At 39.2% G+C, this 22,289-nt stretch overlaps 1 protein-coding gene across 1 annotated transcript in view; it reads right to left on the bottom strand.

Annotated features, from left to right (window-relative positions):
• LOC137944124 (oligoribonuclease-like) overlaps positions 1-10,194 on the bottom strand; it is a 33,878-nt gene extending 23,684 nt beyond the window's left edge. Inside the window, exons 1-4 of the mRNA XM_068789659.1 lie at positions 9,762-10,194; positions 9,110-9,291; positions 8,890-9,016; positions 4,500-4,634 (exon numbers count right to left, since the gene is read on the bottom strand). Of these exons, the coding sequence (XP_068645760.1) occupies positions 4,500-4,634; positions 8,890-9,004 (250 nt within the window). The 5' untranslated portion in view covers positions 9,005-9,016; positions 9,110-9,291; positions 9,762-10,194. The remainder of the gene's footprint in view (positions 1-4,499; positions 4,635-8,889; positions 9,017-9,109; positions 9,292-9,761) is intronic.
• Positions 10,195-22,289: the final 12,095 nt, after the last annotated feature.

Below are 22,289 nucleotides of genomic sequence, written 5' to 3'. Positions count from 1 at the left end.
TAATACTGACGTCCTTGTTCCTGTGGCATATGCCGCACAAGGGAGAAATCAGGGTAGGAACATGAAGTCTGTCCAGTGCTTCGATTGTAAAGAATTTGGTCGTTTTGATTGGGATTGCACTAAGAAGTTTTGTAGGTACTGCAAGCAAATGGGTCATCTCCTCGCCGCTTGTCCTATTCGCCCAGCAAGGAAGAAGGGCACTGCTTATCATGCCTCCACAGGTGCTTCTAGTTCTATTGACTTGCCTCCTGCCGTGCCGGTTACTCCGAATATTGTCTCTACAGTCTCAACAAGTCCGAGTACACTCACTCCTAAACTGGTACAACAGATGATCATTTCTGTCCTTTCTACTTTTGGGCTCTCAGGTAAGAATTTCTACTCGGCCATGGTATGTTGACTCTGGAGCTTCTATCCATATGACCAACACTGCTATTTCTCTTTGCAATGTCAGAAAGTATGATGGAAATCTGAAAATTAACACTGTTGATGGCAGCTCTCTGCCTATCAGTGTTGTTGGTGATCGTTCTCCTACCTTACTTGATGTTTTTGTGTCCCCTGATCTCTCCACAAATCTTATTTCTGTTGGTCAGCTGGTTGATGATAATTGTAATGTTTTGTTCTCTCGATCTGGTTGTGTTGTGCAGGATCAAGCGTCAGGGAAGATGATCGTGAAGGGGTCTAAAGAGGGACAATTCTTTCCCATTCAAGTTTTTCTCTCTACCAGTATTCCTCGTGCTCCTTTACTTTCCTTTGCGTGTAATGTTGTTAGTTCTGGAACTAAGATATAGCATAGATGTCTCGGCCACCCAAACTTTGATGTACTTCGTATCGTGTTTAATTTTAGTTTATTAAAAAGTACAACATGTTCTTCTCTTGATCTTTCATTTGATTGTTCATCATGCAAACTTGGCAAAAGTAAAATTTTCCCTTTTCCTCATCATGGATCTCATGTCACACACTGTTTTGATATTATTCATAGTGATGTTTGGGGAATTGCTCTTGTTGTTTCTCATGCGCATTATAAGTACTTTGTTACTTTTATCGATGACTTTAGCCGTTTTACTTGGGTCTACTTCCTACGGGCTAAGTCTGAAGTTTTTGTCGTATTTAAACGCTTTCTTGCGCTTCTTGAGACTCAATTATCTGCCAGCATCAAGGTATTGCGCTCTGATTCTAGTGGTGAATACATGTCTAATGAGTTTCAGGATTTTCTTCAAAGCAAAGGTATCATCTCTCAGCATTCGTGTCCTTCGACACGACAACAAAATGGAGTTGCGGAGAGGAAAAATTGTCATCTTCTTGATGTGGTACGAACTCTTTTACTTGATTCATCTGTTCCTCCTCGTTTTTGGTGTGAAGCGTTGTCCACTTCGGTTCATTTAATCAACCGCTTGCCTTCTCCTACACAGTTGGAGGGAGAGGAGGGTTTAAATGGTCAGGGGGGATGTTCTGCTGGCCGAAGCAGACCCTGATTGGTAACGGGCGGGGCCACTCTTTTTCCTTCTTTGATAGGTAGCCAAAACTGGAGGAGTTGGAAGGTCCAGGTTGAGCATGGTGTTAGGGTTGGGCTTAGGTTCTGATGTGGCCTCTAGATCTTGAAAAGTGAGTAGGGGAGACATTTCAGGTGGCTTTTGTGTCCTGGGGATGAGGTTGGGCGTTGTTTTTTCCATGTGTTTTGAGAGGCTGGTGTAGCCATGGCCAATTCTAGGGGTAGTTGGTTTCGCCATGGTTCGAAGAAAATCATGTCTGGGCAAGGGCTGAAACCATCGGAATTGTTGTCCTCATGGTAGCTAAAAAGGGGGTTTTGGAAGGCAAGGGTGAAGAAGTTTGTTTGATGATTATTTGGTGGTGGTGAGAGATCGGAGTTTTTCTGGTGGGTGGGGGTCTCGAGATCATTTTCAGGGTTTGAGATGCTCGAGGGCTGGATGTTGTAGGTGGAGTTACCAAGACACAACTCAATAGGCACACACACAGATTGGTGGTGAGGCATGAGGGGGAGGGGGATGATTTTCGAGGTTTGGTTGGGAAAGGCATTAGCTGAGGTGGAGATATTGATGGGGTTGGCTGTCAACGTTGAAGCCAGCACTGTAGTCGAGGTCTGAGGGGGGAGGGAGGGTTGTATTTCGAAGGGGATGGGTGGGTGCTTCAAGGTAAAGGTTAGAGGTGGCGCGTGGGGGAAGGGGAAGGTTGGCTGTCAAGGTAACATGTTGGGGGAGGGAAAGCATTGCGTTTGAGGTTGCAAGGAGAAGGGGTGATTTGGATTTTCGAGGCAAAGATTAGAGGTGGCGTGCGGAAGGAGGAAAAGGGGGGGGGGGGGGGGATTGATGTGACCGCTCAAAAGGGTAGAGGCATTGGGCAGGGCAATTTGGCTTTTCGAGGAGTCAGAAAAAGCTAAAAAGGTATTTGTGGAAGGTTTGAAATTTGGTTTGGATTTGGAATCGAATTTGAAAAAGAATTCGGATTTGAATTTGAATTTGAATTTGTATATGAATTCGGATTTAAATTCACATTCAAATTCAACAAATTCCAGGCTGGGTTGGGTGCATCTGGGTTTATGGGATGGTGTGATCGACTCGGCCAAGCGATGACTCAGTCGTGTCAAGGAGGGGGAGCAGAATGGCCTACCTCTGTGGGGTGGAGTTCCGACGAGTCCATCGTGGAAAATTCTTCGATCACCACCTTAATCCAGAAGAAAACTTTTCCAATCGGTAGCTTTATGAAAAAATCTTCCGCCCGGGGCGACGAAGGGGCTACGAACACTTTTTGCGATGTCAAGTCTGGCACAGTTGGCAGTTTCCTCCACCCATTTGATCGGCTCTCCAAATTTTCTGGCAAGGTGGTTTAGGATCGTTTCTGACCAAAGCTCCACCGGAATTCCAAGAAAGGAAATCCATTGGCCATATTGACTCCCGGGAGTGGCTGAAGGCCAAACTATTATCGTCGAGAAGTTGATTTTATGGGAAGGCGAGAGATGAAGAGTAGCTTCCATGTTCGTCTACAATTGGAATGAGATCAGCCATTTCGAGTGTCCCAGATAGGAGGTGGTCGGACGGTAGTTGAGATTGAGTGTTTCTTCGACATAGTGACATAAATCGTCACTGCTCCAGCCCAGGGATAGTTCATCCATTGTCACTGCTGCTTGTAAAAACTTTTGGCCCTCCAAGAGAGCATCTGGTGGTAGGTTTATGGTGTTGTTTTGGAGAGTGGGGAGAGAAAGGTTGGGGGAGGGAGGTGGAAGTGGAGGTGGTGGCGTTGACATCCACACCACGATGAAGCTTCCTCTACTTTGGGTGATTTTACATTCTCTGGCTCCATGGTACTTGAAAACCGAAAGGGAGTAGATCATGGAGTTGGATTGGAACTCACTCTGTCGAGGAGGGGAGGGTTCATTGTTGGTGATGGAGTTGAAACAGTGGAGGAAATCGGGTTCCGCCGCCACTGGAATCGAAATGAAAGAGCGTTTCAATCCGTTTCGTATTGTGATTCGAATCGAAACACCACTCTTTTCCCGGAGTTGCCGCAGAGAGATTTTCGAGTCACCGAAAGAGAGGGTGACCATCGAAGAGGGGTTTCTCATACCTTTCTTATTGCGTTGTATCACCGTCCAACCATCTAAGAGATCGTCTCAACTGCCTTCTTCGACATCATCCTCCCTATCTCCGTCACCGCCAATGGGATGGAGCGTCGGTGAAGGCCGATTTTCGTAGAGGTAAGAAAACCCCCTTTCTTCCTCATCCCTTCGTCGAGTGGAAAGGGAGTCGCCATCGGGGCCTCTCTGATCTCCACACCCATCTCGTTCTTGTTTTTCATGTTTTTTCCACCGGATGACATGAGCACGCTCGTCATATATCCCCTTTCCACGATCGGCACTCGGGGCGATCCTCTTCTCTTCTCCATCTTTTACGATTTCTTGATTTTTCTCTCCGAAACTCGATTCTCCTTCATCGAATTCACACTCGGCCCTTACGATCGCAACGCCACGTAGTCGCTCACCCTTGTGTCGTCGCTCGTTCGAAATGATTTCTCGCATCGCCACTCTTTCCTCTCGCATCGCCGCATCATTTTTGCGTCACCACTCTCTCCTCTCGCATTTTTGGTTTTGGGTATTACAATTATTATTACTGTTATTAAGGGAATTTGTCCTTTAATTTTTAGCAAGCGCCACTAAAGGTGCCAAAAGCATGAGGAAACTTTCAGACAGGAGGATATAATATAAAAAGAAAATGAATAAGCTGCCATTACTAATAAAACACCACAAGAAGAAAATGATTGGAGGTAGGTGTGAGATGAGAACAGAAACCAGTTTCTGCTAAACTTACCATTAAATAAAATGCAGTATTTCTGCACCTCAGTTAAAATATGGGCAAAAAGAAAAAAGAAACATATAATGCAACAATATAACAGAAGAGATGTTGGAGAACAAAATGAAAGAAAAGTACTCTTTTCAGTTATTGCATGCAAAGAGATACAAAAGCTACATGGAATTATTGTGCTCTTACCAGTCATTTCCAAGTCAATCCACACAAGTGGATTCCTGAAGTCTCTAGACATTTCTCGCAGAACTTGCGTCTCAACTTTTCCATTGTCATTTCCTGATCTTTTCTCAGACTCTTCAACCTTCTTACTGCTTTCATCTGTACAAGGAAATGGTATCATCCATAACATTTAAGAAAAAAAGGGGCCTCATCAAGGTTACATGAATTAAAAAGTGAGTGAACTACAATATTGTACTCCAATAAACAGTTAAAATAAATAATTATTTGCGCAACCAGCGCTTCATCAAACTATCAGGCCCACGTGCCTCTCCAATATAACTAACAAAGTTAATGCATTTCGACAAATAAATTTGCAATTTCAATAAACACCAAGTCCATTGGAAAATTAATAAGCTATGAATATACACTCTAAAGAAGCACAGCAAGCAGGCCTATTTGGTTAATGGAATACTTCATGTATGGCTGCATATAAAACAATAAAATTACCAAATTTCATGAACTACTTTTCTTTTCCATGCTTTCACACCCTAAGCGTTATGCCATCACCTAAAATGTAACACCCTCTTAAATGATAATGGTGTCTCAGGACATCATCTCCACTGTGCTCAACCACATATTCTTCAATTGATGAATGGACAAAAAAACAGTCAAAACAGCACATGCACGTGCCATATAGTATTTACACATTTGATTAGTTTCAGTATGATTAATCAGAGGTTGAAAGGAATAACAATTTTAAGCAACCATCTCTTAAATGGAACCTGATATGAAAAGAAATAAAGATTTTAAGCAATCATCTCTTAAATGGAACCTGAGATTCAAAGAATTAACGAATTTAATCAACCATGTCTTAAATGGTGCATTAGAAACTCGAACACATAGAGAATCCTGAGATTCAAAGAATTAACAAATTTCTTCAGGAACAGCTTGTCTAGCAGGACAGAACCATTCAACATTGATTTTTTACAATTAACACATTTGTATGCTAGAAGATTTCAGTGCGGATCTTGTATAGGATTAGGCTGCCACCTATTCATTCAACTTCCGAACATTAAAAATAGTAGAAAACTTTTTTGCACTTATACAAGATATTTCGGTTTAGAAACGGTAAACAATGAAGAGAAAGATTTGCTTTTGAAACAAATCTTGAATATCTACTGAATCAGATTTATTATTTCCCAGCTACCACTACTTTCCTCTTCTACTCTGTGGTATCATCATGTCAGAGCAATTTTGCATTTTGGTTTTTCTCATTGACTCTGTTTCCCTTTTGGTTTAGATAGATAATTAAACAATCAACAGATCCACACTTTCTGCAGTGGAAAGCTCTTCAGAACGTTAGTCTCAAGACCACAGATATCTTTAAGTTCCAAGATGCATAAAACTCCTCGAGCTACGCTGTAAAAAGAGAACCTTCTCTTACTTATCCATGGACATAACAATGCTTTTTGATTAAACACTAAGCCATCCAGGAATCTCAACTACAAAGCAACAGCAAATCCAGATTTACGCATGAACTCCAAAGCAATTATAGCGAATTAGAGAAATCAAAAACAAGAATCCTTAGATCAATTTTACCGCTTGTCATTGGTAGCCCATCTTCCACAGTGTCCAGAACACAATCTCCAGTGAAGAAATTTATCCAAAAACCCTCAGCCATGAAGTAAAAACTCAAAGACAGTTCCACCTATAAAAGAGTGCTTCTGTTTCCATAATATTTTCAGCACATCAAAGGTTTAATAGATCAAGTTGCCCACATGCAGCAACACTGCCTCTAATCCAATGCATGCTCTAAGCACTTGGAGGATTCCACAAAAGTATTCACCATTTTATGGCCACTCTAGGACCAAATCTTTTATTTTTTTCTTTTTTTCCCTTTATTTTTTTAATGGTGAGTGAAAAAATTTACCTGAAAACAGCATAAGTACAAGAAGAAAAAAAATAAAAGAAAATGTCAAAGTTGGGTCTAGGTCCATCCCAAAATGACTAGCCAAAGTTATGAAGCATATTTCCAATTAACAACCACATGACTTTTATAGATATTACACTGTTAGAAAATACATCCAGGGGTATTTTGGTTATTTTATCCTTCAAGGGTATTTTGGTCATTTTACCATTTCAGTAGTTAATTTTCTTTATGTAATTTTGTTATGCATGTTAAATTATATTAATGGTTAAATTTTCATGTATATAGGATGTGTAGTTAGGGAAATATAAGAAGATTAAGGTTTATTAAGTGTATAGGGGCATTTTTTTAATTTGAAACACAAAACACCTATTAAAGAAGTCTGGGATGGTGCACAGTTCCCAGCAAACCCTTTCAGGCTTCAGAATTTTTTTCTTCTCCTTTCTCCTTTTTCTCTCAATTTTCTCCTCTTCCTTCACCCAAATCTGATTTTTACATAATCCATGTGGGATTATTCCCATGAACACACCTCATGTTCAGGCCGACACAAACGGGCAACAGACTTAAGAAATGAACAACAAAAATGGGATACCAACTAAATGAGAGGCAAACTATGCCCAGAAGGCAGACGTACTGCTTGCATTCCATTTTAAAACTCAATTAAAGTATTTGAAAGAGAGAAAAATAAATAAAATAAAAAGAGAGACATGAATAACGAGAGGAAGAAGGGATTGCCGCAGGCTGAAAACAGTTTCATTAGGGATTCAGCTGTCCATCCCATGACTGCTTTATTATGTCTTAAATGGGTTACATTACACAAAGACAAAAAAGTCCCTCTCCCTTACATGTAAATACACACGTGTCCTTTGAGTTAAATAAAACACTAAATCCTCACAGGAAGTCACTCTCTAATAGCTTGTTGTGAATGTTTTTCCCAACTCTTAGTCTTTATACCTTTTTTCTCCTTTTAATGAAATTTCCCACTTTTCAAAGAAAGAAGAAAACAACATGACATCAGGTCTATGAATCTTATCAAAAGGTTTGACAATATTAGGGCAATGAAACAGTTCCATGATAAAGTAAACAATCATCTCAATGAGTGTTAAAATTGCTCTCAAGAAATCCTCATTCCAATTTTCAACTTTCTATAGTTTTAATCTTCTTTTCAAATATAAAGTACCTATATAATTTTGTAAGCATTTATACATATTATTAGGTGTTCCTTGAATTTTTATAAAAATTAAAAAATGAAATAGCTCCATTTCCAAGATATGAATAACAATGAAGGACAGCACAATTGCTTTGTACAGCTTGTCTCAACTCTACATCGACTTGTTACATGTGTTTCAGACTATCCTTCTTTCTAAACCTTTCATCAAGCTTAAGCTTTGGCCTCGTATGAACACTCTTCAGATGTCAAGTCTTACTTTGTGCGGCTCCAACAAACACCGCATCAAAAGAACACCCAAACCCCAAAGACCAGTTACAACAAAACTTCTGGAGTTTTCCATCATTAAGTCCTGTTCACAGGCCTTTCCTCTATTTAACTGAAAGATGTCCTCAACAGAGGCTCTTTTACTAGTATGTATTCTGAGATGTGTTAGTTCATATGTATAAACAACCCCTCGCCAGAAGGGGGAGGATAAAACAATTAATTAACTATCAGGTATAATGCAACAATATTGATACAATATCTTACAACGCCTTGGAATTGTTGTCACATGCTTTCCTTTTTAAGTTTGATATTTCTTAGAAAGTCATGGAAGTTATGTTATATACTTGTTTTTATGTTTAATATCACCAAAACTTACCTCCTTTTCAACTTTTAAAATCTGAAGTCACTTTAGAAGATTTTTACTCTAAAGCTAACGCATCACAATGATCATCCTAGTGAATGTTATCAATTTATGCATACAAGTTTCTTTTACATCCTACTCGACCTTTTTTTACATCCAAGTGAAGGTTCATTGAGTAAGGGTGTGTTTGTGACCATAGGAAATCTTAGGAAAAATGACTTGCAGATATTTTCCATTTGACCAAAATTTTCTGGTGTTTGTGCCATTTTTTCTGGATAGAAAAACTTTTTGCCGATTCCTCTTACCAAAATGTTAAAGAAGATAAAAAAATAAGTTTCCTATTGCTCCAATAGAAAACCATGGGAAAAATAGACCAAGAAAAATGAAAGTCATTATATATCATTTGCCTCTTGCTTCTACCTCATTTTTTATTATTTAAAAAAAATATTTGTTTATACTATAATCAAACACTATAATTAATTTTCCAGTTGTTTTCTATGGTAGCACAAACACAATAATATTCTGGTCAAAGTGCATTTTTTTTTCAAATAGGAAAAAATTTCAATGGGGAAATTGGACAACAGAAAAACGATTTTTCTGCTATTATATCCTATGACTGTACAAGCAGTCCTTAATTCACCTACAAACTCAATCAGCTTGAATTGTGTTTGTAACAGAGCAAAGCAATTACCTGAATTGAAACCATCCTTTCTCCCCTTAGCAGGAGCACTTGATTCAGCTTGTTCTTTGTCGTCCTCAGCATCCCTCTTGAGTACAGAAAAGATGTTTGTGAGATGGTTCATCATCTCCACAAGCAACTGAAAGAAACCCGCAGAAACAACACAAAGCTTAGCCGGAAGGAGAAAAAAGATACTTATAAAATTTACAAAAAAACAAACGTACTATTAGACCTTCAGCGCAATTAAGATCGGTCACCAGTAATCGAGTCAACAGTCCGTGAGGTTATAAGGTTGTCGAAAGAGAACCTACACCTTCTGTCTTGTGACGCAAGCAAGACTTGATGGATTTTTTCAAGATAATGGGTTTCAGAGAGATGTATGCGGAGAGTCGAGATTCGTAGGGAGACTGGGGCCTGGGGGTCAAACAAATTAATCATATAATCATACTCAACAAATAAGAAAGCTAATTTCTACAGGAAAAAAGCTCGTTCCAGTCTAAGAAAGCGCATAACAACAATAGACGACCTTTAGATTTTCTATTTGATCACACAAGGTCGACAGAATCAGAGACAATAAAATAGAAAGAAAAAGGCAGTGCAGATAGCCCCAAATTCGATATCTTACTTGCCTCTTTTTATACAAGTGGATTCCGCCTTATAACGATACACTATACAAACTACAAAAAACTACGCGTAATCGAAAACCGTCATAAGAGGATGTAGATTATTAAATGCTCTTCTCCCTTTCGACTCCATCAAACTTCCCTCTTCAATGGAAGAATAGAGAGAATTGAAATGATCTATAATTGATAATCTCCTCTTTCTCTCTTCTGTTTCATCGCTGCTTCCAAAAATTCTATAAACTGTGGAGGAAGTGCTCTCACCTTGTCTCTCTTTCTCTTTACCCGGAGGGGCAGTAGTACGTCTCGTCCATCGAACAGGAGCCAGGCCTAAGTGCTATAGTAGGAAAAAAAAATAAAAAATAAAAACTCGTACTGCGCCTACTGGGTAGCTTCTTCAAAATTCGATCGTTGATGAGTCTCGCTAGTTAGCGTCTCATTTCGAAATTAATATCATTGCTTGGTTCTCCTCTGAAGTCTGAAACCTCCCTCTCGTTTGAGTTCTGAATCTCTCCGTCCAAATTTGCACGAGCTGCCCTCTGTCTCTCGAATAAGGAAAACCCTCTTCTACTCTCTATAAGACAACAGAAGACTCCCTCATTCTTGCCAGCAACTGCGTCTTGTCCCAGTACCGCGACAGGACTACCCTTCTCTATTACCCTTCCCTAACAGATGCAACATTTCCAACTCCAAAACCTCAACAACGAACGGAGAAGTTTGGTTTCCGAATCACCTTAATGATCGCGTTAAATAAGATTTTAAAAAAAGAAATTATTTTTTAAAATATTTTTAAATATAAGGAAATATAACATTTTTAAATTAGATAAATTAGATTTTAAACTCTATAAGATAATTTTTTAATTAAAAAATATTTTAAACCTATAATAAAAGGTTTTAAATAGGTAAAAATATTTTTTTAACTAATTAATATACGAATTTTATATTTTGTTTATTAAAAAAGAAGGTAGAAAATATTTATCAACAAATAAGAATTTTAAAAATAAAATTATTTTTTACTAAATATTGTATTAAACCAAATAATATCTCAAGTAAAATAATTACATTAAGGTATTAATTATATTTAAAAATTAAAATTAAATCAAAATTTTATTTTTATTATATTAAAGTAGAGATAATGAAATGAAATATGCAAGATTTTTTAAAACTAGAAATTAATGTTTTTAAAATGTATTTAATTAAAAAATAACCTAAATTAATTATGAAAAGAAAATGAAAAAAAGAAGTAAACTTACATGGTATTCAATGATGTGGTAGGATGACGTGGTATCCTATATGGAAGATGATGTGGTTTCTTGATGATATGGATGTCGTGGTATCCCACGAGCTGTGTTGTTTAACCTAAACTTAATCCTATGTTTAAATAGAGAAGAGAAATAAAAGGAAAGGGATCTCTCCCCTTTTTCAACCTCTCTCTCGTTCTTAGTTGTTTTGTCAGCCTTCGTTGGTGGTCGTTGTTGTTGTTCTCTCCAGTAACTTATTTGACATGGTATCAGAGCTAGTGTCTTCTAGTTCTCCTAGAATCTTCCTTCCTCTGTCGTGAGCGATAGTCTTTTGGTTATGCCGTGGACGATTGTTTTCTGTCGGGAGTCCTTTGGCGCCGTGGAGAAAAAAAAAATTTGTCTGTGCTTTGTTTGGTCTTCTTCAAGTCTCTGTGTTATTTGAGTTTAACGATTTGTTTCGAGCTTTTCTTCTGAGTTGTCGTTGCACTGCTTGGTTCTGAGTTTTTTTTCTCGTTTCCGTTGCACTGCTAAAAGAAGAAAGATTTCCACAACTGTTGTCGTTGCACTGCTTGGTTGTCGCGGGACGACGGTATCCCGAGTTGTTTAGCATTGTTGCTAAGGAAGAAGGAGACGTTTTCTGTTTGGCGCGAAGAGGACGACAAAATATTTCGAGTCGTTTGGTGCCTTTGTCGGGGAAGAAGGAGACGAGTTTCATCGGCAGATGACGGCACTATTGAAAAATTAAAGTTTTCCTAAGTTAGGAAAATCTAATCAAGCGTCGGCCCGCACCTATTCAACCCGGACCAACAGAGTTAATCAAGCAACCCAAGCTTCTGTACCAGTATTCCGAAAAAAAAAAGAAATCATGGTTGGAGTTTTGAGTTTGGACTCTGAGTTGGCGTTTTTAGCAAAGGGGGTTTTAATTTCTTTTCAGAAAGTTTGGTGCCTCAAGGCTTGCATTTCAGCAAGGTTTGCCCTCTGATTGTTGTGTCTCTGCATGGCTCTCTGTATTTCAACATGTCATCTGACAAGTTAGATGTTTTACCTATTCGTTTCACGGGGTAAGAACTACTCTATATGGGCATTTCAATTCCATTTATTTGTTATAGGAAAAGAGTTATGGGGTCATATAGATGGAAGTGATTCGATACCTCGAGAGGCCGCAGTTTTGTCAAAGTGGACAACCATGGATGCTCGAGTAATGACTTGGATACTTGGCTCTGTTGAGCCACACTTTGTTCTTAATTTGCGGCCCTATAGAAATGCAGCTGATATGTGAAATTACCTCCACAAGATTTACAAGCAAAATAGCACGGCTCGGAGGTTTCAATTGGAGTATGAGATGACTAATTTCACACAGGGCAGCGTCTCTATTGAAAATACGATTCTAGGTTTCTAATAAACCTTTGGGCCGATTATGCCAATATTGTTTATGAGAATGTTCTAGTTGCTATTCTCTCCTGTTTAGGTCGTGCATGAGACAAGCAAGAGTGATCAATTCTTGATGAAGCTCCGTTCAGAGTTTGACGTTGCTCGTTCCAATCTCATGAATCATCATCCTGTACTGTCTCTAGATACTTGTTTGAGTGAGCTTCTAAGGGAGGAAAAACGTATTGCCACTCAAGCTGGAATGGAACATCGGGCTAATACTGATGCCCCTGTTCCTGTGGAGAAATTAGGGTAGGGACACGAAGTCTGTCCAGTACTTCAACTGTAAAGAATTTGGTCATTTTGCTCGGGATCGCACTAAGAAGTTTTGTAGGTACTGCAAGTAAACAAGTCATCTCCTCACCGCTTGTCCTATGCGCCCGACAAGGAAGAAGGGCACTGTTTATCATGCCTCCACAGGTGCTTCTAGTTCTACTATCTTGCCTCTTGCTGTGTCAGTTACTCCAAATATTGTTTCTACAATCTCAACAAGTCCGAGTACACTCACTCCTAAAATGGTACAACAGATGATCATTTATGCTCTTTCTACTTTTGGGCTCTCAGGTAAGAATAAAGTTTCTACTCGGCCATGGTATGTTGACTTCGGAGCTTCTAACCATATGACCAACACTATTATTTCTCTTTGTAATGTCAGAAAGTATGATGGAAATCTGAAAATTAACACTTGATGGCAGCTCTCTGCCTATCAGTGTTGTTGGTGATCTTTCTCCTACCTTAGTTGATGTTTTTGTGTCCCCTGATCTCTCCACAAATCTTATTTCTGTTTGTCAGTTGGTTGATGATAAATGTAATGTTCTGTTCTCTCAATCTGGTTATGTTGTGCAGGATCAAGCGTCAGGGAAGATGATCGCGAGTGGGACGACTCTTTCCCATTCAAGTTTTTCTCTCTACCAGTATTTCTCGTGCTCCTTTACTTTCCTTTGCATGTAATGTTATTAGTTCTGGAACTAAGATGTGGTATAGACGTCTCGGCCACCCAAACTTTGATATACTTCGTACATGTTCTTCTCTTGATCTTTCATTTGATTGTTCATCATGCAAACTTGGCAAAAGTAAAGTTCTTCCTTTTCCTCATCATGGATCTCATGCCACACACTATTTTGATATTATTCATAGTGATGTTTGGGGAATTGCTTATGAGTACTTTCTTAATTTTATCGATGACTTTAGCCGTTTTACTTAGGTCTACTTCCTACGGGCTAAGTCTGAAGTTTTTGTTGTATTTAAACTCTTTCTTGCATTTCTTGAGAATTATCTGCCAGCATCAAGATATTGCACTCTGATTCTGGCGGCGAATACATGTCTAATGAGTTTCAGGATTTTCTTCAAAGCAAAGGTATCATCTGTCAGCGTTCGTGTCCTTCAACACCGCAGCAAAATGGAGTTGCGAAGAAGAAAAATCGCCATCTTCTTGATGTGGTACGAATTCTTTTACTTGATTCATTTGTTCCTCCTCGTTTTTGCTGTGAAGCGTTGTCCACTTCAGTTCATTTAATCAACCGCTTGCATTCTCCTACGTTGCATCATGTTTCTCTATTTTTTAAGTTATTTGGTCGTTCTCCTTCATATGCGGATCTTCGGACATTAGGTTGTGTTTGTTTTGTGCATCTACCTACTCATTAACGACATAAACTTACAGCCCAATCCATTAAGTGTGGTTTTCTTGGTTATGCAATGTTGCAAAAAGGATATGTTTGTTATGATCCCCATGCTCGTCGTATATGTGTTTCTCGAAACGTGTTTTTTTTAAATCAATATTTATTTCCCTTTCATGTTGCGCTACCATCTGCATCTTTATCTATTTTGCCTAGCTTTTATGAGCCCAATCCCAATTCATTTGTGCCCCCTCATGATCCTGACCTGACGCCTACTCCTGATCCTCCTCCTGGTTCTGCTTCCATCACTCTTTGCCGGTCTACTAGCACTTCTCGCCCCCATGATAGGTATGGTTTCTCCTCCATTGTCTCTCTTGTGGCTACTTTATCATTTATTTTGATTCCCTCTTGCTACAAACAGGCAATGACACATGAGTGTTGGCAACAGGCAATGTAAACAGAACTTCAAGCTCTTGAGGAGAATCACACTTGGGATGTTGTTACTTGCCCCCCTACTATTAAGCCTCTTGGGAGTAAATGGGTTTTCTCTATAAAGCTTCAATCAGATGGTTATTTGGATGGGTACAAAGCTCGCCTCGTAGCTCTGGGAAACATGCAGAAATATGGGATTGATTATGAGGATACATTTGCTCCAGTTGCCAAGATGACCACGATTCACACTATTTTAGCTATTGCTGCTTCACAGTCCTGGCATCTGCATCAGATGGATGTGAAGAATACATTTGCATGGTGATTTACAAGAAGATATCTACATGAAGCTTTCCTTTGGTATGAGTTCTTCTCCTCAGGATGTCTGCAAGCTCCCCTGGCTTGGTTTGAGAACTTTTGCAGTACACTTCTTCTCCACCGCTTTACACAAAGCCAATATGACTCTTCTCTATTCTTTTACAAGTCAGCATTGGGTATAGTCCTTCTCTTGGTCTATGTGGATGATATTATCCTTACTGGCACTGACTCTGGCCTGATTACTAAGCTTCAGTGGCTTTTGCATTTGACCTATTATATGAAAGATCTAAGACAACTCACGTATTTTTTAGGACTGGAAGGACATCATCGGGCCAAAGGTATGAGGGGGGATGTTACCATATTTTGGAATTTATATTAATGTTAGTTGATTAGATATTTACATGTATATAGGTTAATAAGTTATATGGGTTAGATTGTAATTAAGCCCATGGGCTGTTTTGTTTAACCTAAACCTAATCCTATGTTTAAATAGAGAAGAGAAAGAAAACGAAAGGGATCTCTCCCGTTTTTTGGCCTCTCTCTCGTTCTTGGCTGTTCCGTCAGCCTTCGTTGGTGGTAGTTGCTGCTCTCTCCAGCAACTTATTTGACAACTATAACTTAATTTTCTCAATATCTGCCTTTGGCTGTTGATTATATCAGAGGAACAAATGAAAGAAAGTGTTGGACCGAAAGGAGTGGATGCCGAAGATGAGAGACACCCTAGGAACTTTCAGGAAGAAATCAAAAGATTGAAGCGTGCAGTTGATAAACTTACTTCCCGGAAGAAGTCTGAAGTTAATGCACTATTTAATGAAAGAAAATTTGTCCGGAATCAACTTAAGAAGACGGAAAGTGATTACAGTAATCTGCTGAAGACAAAGTCCTTAGAACTTCAACAAGCTAATGAGAAGATTGAAAAGCTACTAATCGATGTGAAGAAGTCTGAGTTATCAGCAAAAGAAAAGGATGAGGCAGTTGGTAAAAGGTGACCTTGCAAGGCTTGAGAAGGATGTACATAGTCGCACTAAAGAGGTAGTGAAGGAGCTGGGGTTGTCAAGAAATTCTAAAAGCTCTTCTGTTACACCCATGGTGAGATGCTCCCAATCAGACTCAAGCTGTGGTGGCCTGAAAACTGAATCCCTTGGAGAAAAACAAGAGCGTCTCCCATATAGTAGGGAATTATCTCGTTTCCAAGCTTCTGGGTCCCAGTACTATGATTTTGAAGGTTTGTTTGATACACTTCTTCTTATCCAAATCTGTTTTAAAATTATTTCTCCTAGTATTCATGAAAATATAATCACTAGTCTATGCAGTGACAATGATTTCTAGGCTCTGGTTTTACGTATTACTAGTGGACGGTGGTGCACTCGGATGCATAAATAAGAGCTTTCCTATGGGATGAACACCTTATTACCCATATTTATGTCTTTGCATTACCTTCTCCCTCCTGGGTAAGTTGGGTAAAAGCCGGGGGCACTAGATGGAGTAAGGGAATGGTTCATATGTCACTGGATAGTATGGAAGAGATAATTTCAGTTAACTGGGAGTTCTACGGTTTACTCACAGAGAAGTGGATAGTTATTTATAAGGTCAAAGAGGCAGTATGATCCATGAAAAATCTAAACAAACATCTCCCTTTCTGTTTATGTTTTTGAATTGCAAGTGTTTATTTCCCTTTCACAGATTTTTTGGCAATTTGGGGGTGAGCTTCAATCAATGTGGGGGTAGTTCCAAAAGATATAGTCAGAAGACTGGTCATTTAGAATTTGAAAGTGCATTTTTGTGTGATTTGTTGGAGCAAGTTTAGATCTCCAATTTTTCTTCCATCTATCTATTTCACATTGTTGTATGAGTGAGCATGGTTCCCTTCCAAAATAACTAGCCACTTCGTAGGCCTACTTTATAGCCAAATCATTTTTCTTAATATTTCTCAATGTGAGACTTTTTCCTACTTAACATAAATCACTTGGTCATTTGAATCCTTGGAAGATTAACTAGCTAATATGTTCTCGTCGAATGTTGCATAAGGTAATTAGCCTTCTGTATATCTCTGTTTGGGACTTGCTGTAATTAGCCTCTGCCCTTTTTTTTTTTTTTTTTCACTCTTGCATTTCTCCAACTAAGAATTTGTAGTTTTGGCACCATATGTGAGGAGAAAATCCAAATACTGTACATAACTCTGTAAAAGTATATGGGTCTGGATCAGTTTTATGAAGGGTCAATGTTATTGTGCGAACTGGTCTACATTTTTCTATGGACTTCATTCAGTTCTTGTCTGTTAGATTGAGGCTACCGCCAATCTACATGATGCCACCACACCACATCTCCCTTGAAACGTCTAGGAAGAAGGTTATCCTGCCCAATCAATTTAGGAAAGATACAGTCTCCCTTAAGAAAATCTCCAAAACTTAAAAGGGGGACCTCAAGCTGTTTGCAGACAGACCCAAGGAAGAAGTAGTTTTGAATCATTGTTCCAAATATTTTATAGTTTCAAGGGTAACCAGCATGGTTGTTATTATTATTTTTGTGAAAATGTCAATCATCAAATATCGAAATTTCTGTAAACATTTTGTTTGTGCTTCCTTGGGTTCTCAAGCAAAGATGTCAAAATATTCTTTTATAGGAAAGGTTAGCGCATACTAAGGCTATATACTTTCTCTGTATGAGTGTACGAAAAATGAAACTGAAGTATGATGTTACTTCATCTTTTTAAGTTAATTCTCCTCCTGTTGAATCTCTAGCAACTTTCCCTCTTCAGTAACAGGTTCTTGTCATTTTCTTCTATTGATTATTCTCTGTCCCTTCTTCGATCCTCTCTCTAGTTCCGGTTTTTCTTTCTTCTTTTTCGATTCTCTTTCTGTTTTGTACTGCTTTTATTTCTTTCCCCGTTTCTGCTGTTTTCCTCCTGTCAAATTTAAATTGTTTCTTCCTTAAAAAGAAGAAGAAGGTATTATGTGAATTGGGCCATTGGCTCAATGGTTGTGTGGGTGGGGTGGGGGAGTGGGAGGGGGGTGTGGCTTCAAGTCTCAATAGATGAAGCCTGAAGGTTGTGTGTAATTGAAGAAGAAGACGAAGAAGATGTGGAGTGTAACTTGTAAGCAGATGCACATGCATACTGAAGGGAAACAACAACAATATACGAGTGACTGCTGGAATCACTTACACGTCCATTCTTTTGTTTCCTGAACAGGAGAATACAAGAGGTGCAAAGAGAAGAAGTAATACAGATTCCAAGTTGGAGGTCCCAAGATTATTTTCATCAAAGTTTGAAGTTCCAAAGCTGAAAAACTCAACTCCCATTTCATGAGATGGCAGCACCTTTCCCATGTGTGTTTTATTATATATGGGCGATACGATCGCGAGCATTTCGTGTGCTTTGTTGTATTCTTGCTCCAACTGCAAACTGGAATCTCTATTCCAGTGTACTTATATCGATTTTCATCGGCCTGAAGAGTCTGTATTTCTATGTCTATACGAGTAACATACTGGCTTGTAGATAGATACATTATCTGTATTACTTGACTGAAGTAATAATATTTTCTATTGCATGTCTTGGTATTTGTCTTGAACTGTTCCGGAGATGAGAACCCAAGGTTGGCAATGATCGAGCAGCAATGAATTGATAAGCTTATTAAAACACTTTACAATTTCTTGAGAACCTGAATCTATTGCTGGTAAGAAGAAACCACAACACTGCAAACCTGGAACCAGGGGCCAAATATGGACAAACAATTGTTGAGATTTGAACAGGGAGAAGGGGGTGATGACACAAGAGTTAGATGAAGTTGCAGCCAGAAGAAAATGAGTGAAGAACCTTCACCAATTTCTTCATTTTTGTCTGAATAGCTTTCTTCTTTTCCTTGTCTGTTTTTATCTTCTGGTTCTGTTGCTAGCCAAGGATGGAGTGGAATGGATTGAGAAGTCTCTCTCGCTCTCTTGAATTACTTTTGAGACTGGTTCAGAACTTAATAACCTCTTTTGGATAAAGACTAACATCACATTTCTCTGGGAACTTTGTGTCGTTCCTATTCTGAATACCTATGTGAGGCCTCCATCAAATCCCTCTCTGTTAACTTGTTTTCCAAATTATTCACACAGAGGATTGTGTAGGTCCGCAAGATTTGCCAATGCATCAGATATCTCTAAGGGCAAGTAATGGGATTAGATTAAAAAAGTTTTTTTTAAATAACTAATTTAAAAAATAATTAGCGAGATAACTAAATACAAATTTAATTAAAAAATACTCAACTTTGACCGATCAAACTATCACGTTGGACAATTAACTTGCCATGTCATCCTTGACTAACAATGTGGCGACACCACAGTCTTTTCTCTTCATTTTGTCTTGTTTCCTCTTCTTCTCGTGGCGCTCTCCCCTCTCCTCCAAGTGGTGATTCCCTCCACCCAACGACGACGCTCTCCCCTCTCCCCTCCCAGTAAACCTGAATATTTTTTGTTTTTATTTTTCTTATTATTTGGGGAAGGGGGAGGGGGAGGACCTTTAATAGTTAATTTATATTGTGTGGTGTGGATGCAGATTTTTTAGATAATATGGTATCATTGGGTTTCATATTAGGACGGATTTTCCCAAACCTGAGATGAGTCGGGATATAAAACGGGGTAGGGATGGGTCGAATTTACATGGATAGGTTGGTTTTAAGAGGATGAGGCGAAGATGGGTCGGATTAAAATCGGGTTTATGGAGGTGGAGATGGGTTTTGTTTAAATTGGGTTTATGGGGATAAGGCAAGGATGGGTCAAGTTTAAATTGGGTTTTATGGGGACAGGGCGGGGGATTGATCAGGTTTAAATCTGGTTTACGGGGATGGGTGGGAACAGGGCAGTAAGAATGGTGATTAGGTCGAGGCTGGGTTTGATGTTTAGGTTTCTTTTGCCAGGTTTAGGTTTTGGAGTTAGGCTTGTGTTTCGAGGTCGGGTGGTGTTTCAGGAAAGCCGACCTCAACCCCAACCCTAAGTTTGATCGATGAGTCTAGGGGTGCTATCGAACCGAGCCAGTTCGTGAATAGCTCAAGCTCGGCTCGATTCCGACTCGGTTTGATTAAAAAAACCCGATCTTGAATGGAATTCGAGATGTGGTTTTCGGCTCATTTATGTAAACAAGCCGAACCCAAACAAGGTTCGGTTCGTGAGCTCACGAACCAGCTCGTTTACTTAAATGAGGATCGGGACCAAGGACCGAAGACACTCAAGGAAACCTTTCCTCTCCATTCCAGACGGAAGTCGGGAACAGGGCTTTCGATGACCACGATGATAACTCCCAGTCTCCTCCCAAGTAGATACTTCATCCTCCCTTACAACAAGGTTTATGTTTCTAGTAAAGGAGAGGAGGCGAAATCAGCCATGGGGATTCCTGCACGCTGAAAAGGAAATGATCGTCTAAAGATTTTTGTAGCTTTTATGCTTCAAAGACTTACTGTAAAACATAAACTTCGAAGAATAATTTTCGATGATGTATTATTCTCCGTCTAGGAAGCTATTTATAATACATTACAAGTCGATTTTAGGATCAATTTAGATCCTAAAATCAAGGAATAAAATCATAAAATCGAGGAATACAATCACAAGATCAAGGAAACAATCACACTATATAGTTTTCTTCAATCATGCTATACAGTTCAATACGGTTTGCAAACACTCCCCTTCAAGTTGGTGCATAGATATAGGTCATGTCCGACTTGTCCATTATACCAAGAAATGTCTTCCCTGATACCGCCTTCGTGAGAATATCAGCCAGCTGACTCTCAAATTGAATAAGAGAAATTGTAAAATCTTTGCATCGAGGTTCTCCTTGATGAAATGACGATCAACTTCAATATATTTAGTGCGATCCTGTTGAACCGGATTTTGTGCAATTGTGATGGCTGCCTTGTTATCACAGTGGAGATTCATAGGTCTGTCGTATTCAATCCTTAAGTCCCTCAGTATATTCCGTATCCATAACAACTCGCATATACCATGAGCCATACCTCGAAATTCAGCTTCAACACTTGATCTTGATACTACCTTCTATTTTTTGTTTTTCCAAGTTACAAGATTCCCTTCCACAAAGGTAAAGTAACCCGACGTGAATCTTCTGGTTATCTGATCATTTGCCCAATCATAATTTGTGTATCCTTCAATATTAGATATACTATTTTTTGAGAATAACAATCATTTTCCTGGAGCACTCTTTAAATATCTCAAGATTAGATAGACTGCTTCCATATGTTCTTTACTTGGTGCATGCATGAACTGACTTACAACGCTCACTGCATATGTGATGCAGGACAGGATAGCGATTATCCTATACGCAAATCATGCTGAGAATCACGGGAGGAACGCAAGAAATCCACCCTGAAATCGTAGAGAAAACCTCTCTAAATCGATTTATAATTTCAATATTCAACAACCCCCTTCTCTGTTCACAGAACAACGTTTTAAACAAACTCAACGCCCCCGACAAGCTCGGGCTGCAGCTCAAAATAAAACAAACCCTAACCCTAAAAGTTATGGTCCAATCCGGGTTCAATACAAAGATTCGAATATGGATCCAACTTCGATTAAAGATCCGATTACGGATCCGACTACTTACCCCAGATCTGATTAAGGATTTGAATATATACCCACATTAAATATTCCGGCCTGCATCAATCTCCTCGGGTTGGAAAGAACTCGCCCTCGAGTTCATAATAGCTTCAGCGGAACCCAGAACACAAGGACGCAAAGGTTGGACATGAAAAACATCAGAAGTCCTCAAATGATGCGCGGGAATGGCCAGCTTGGCCTTCTCAGGCGACAGTCCAGGAGGAGGATCCTTCGCTACGTCTCCATGCTCAAGCTTTACTAAAAACCTAGACAATGAAAGCAAGTTAGTAGTACCGGCTATCGGAGGAGGAGTGAGTCTTGCCTGACGAGGTACCAACACCATCTTCTTCCCTGTGATGCTAAGGGAATAGGTATTTCTCCGCCATCCTTAAAGAGTTGCATTTTAAGGAGGATAAATCTACTCAGATTTATTGTGACAACAGTTCAACAATAAAGTTTTCAAGAAATCCAGTTTTACATAGTCGAAGCAAACTTATAGATGTGAAGTATCATTTCTTGAGGGATGTCACAAATGATGGAGTTATTGATCTTATTTTCTGCAAAAGTGAAGACCAGATTGTTAATATTCTAACCAAGCCTCTCAAGTTTCATGCATTTCAGAAAGCTACTTGGTGTTTGCATTTCAAATGATTCAATTTGAAGAATGACACTTCAAAGTTTGACTCTTATTAAACTGCAAGTTATGTTTGGAACATTAGTTTAAGGGAGGGAATGTTGAGGAAATTAGTTAGTTTGTCTTGGTCTTTAGGAGTGAGTTACGGTTTAGTTTACTTAGTTAAATAAGTTTTTTACATGTCATGTCTAATTTTAGTTTTTTTCCATGGTGTAATAGTCTATTTATATAGACTGGTTGTTTATTAATGTATCATCAAGAGTTAATTATCTGTTTCAATTGTCTTCTGTATTTATCACTTTCAGCGTCTTTGTCTCTCCTGGAATTGATCCTCCCTCTCTCCATTTTCGTATTGCCAACCCCTAAGGCTGCCGCCACTCTGGTGCCCTCTCAGATAGGGCTCGCGGGTCTGATCGTTAGAAAGGGCTCTCAAAGGTCTGATCGAAATATCTATTCCTTCTCAAAGGGAGTAAAGTTGTCTCCTCTATTAGTTCTTCTTTTGATGGTGAGGAGGGAGGAGCAATTGTCTTGCCGGCCATGA

Source organism: Aristolochia californica, unplaced genomic scaffold (genome assembly GCF_029961685.1).
Source record: "Aristolochia californica isolate CCGP_79_NKW_82.1479 unplaced genomic scaffold, dmAriCali1.0.hap1 SCAF_11, whole genome shotgun sequence".
Lineage (NCBI taxonomy): Eukaryota > Viridiplantae > Streptophyta > Magnoliopsida > Piperales > Aristolochiaceae > Aristolochia > Aristolochia californica.
This window is presented reverse-complemented; position numbering and strand designations above follow the sequence as displayed.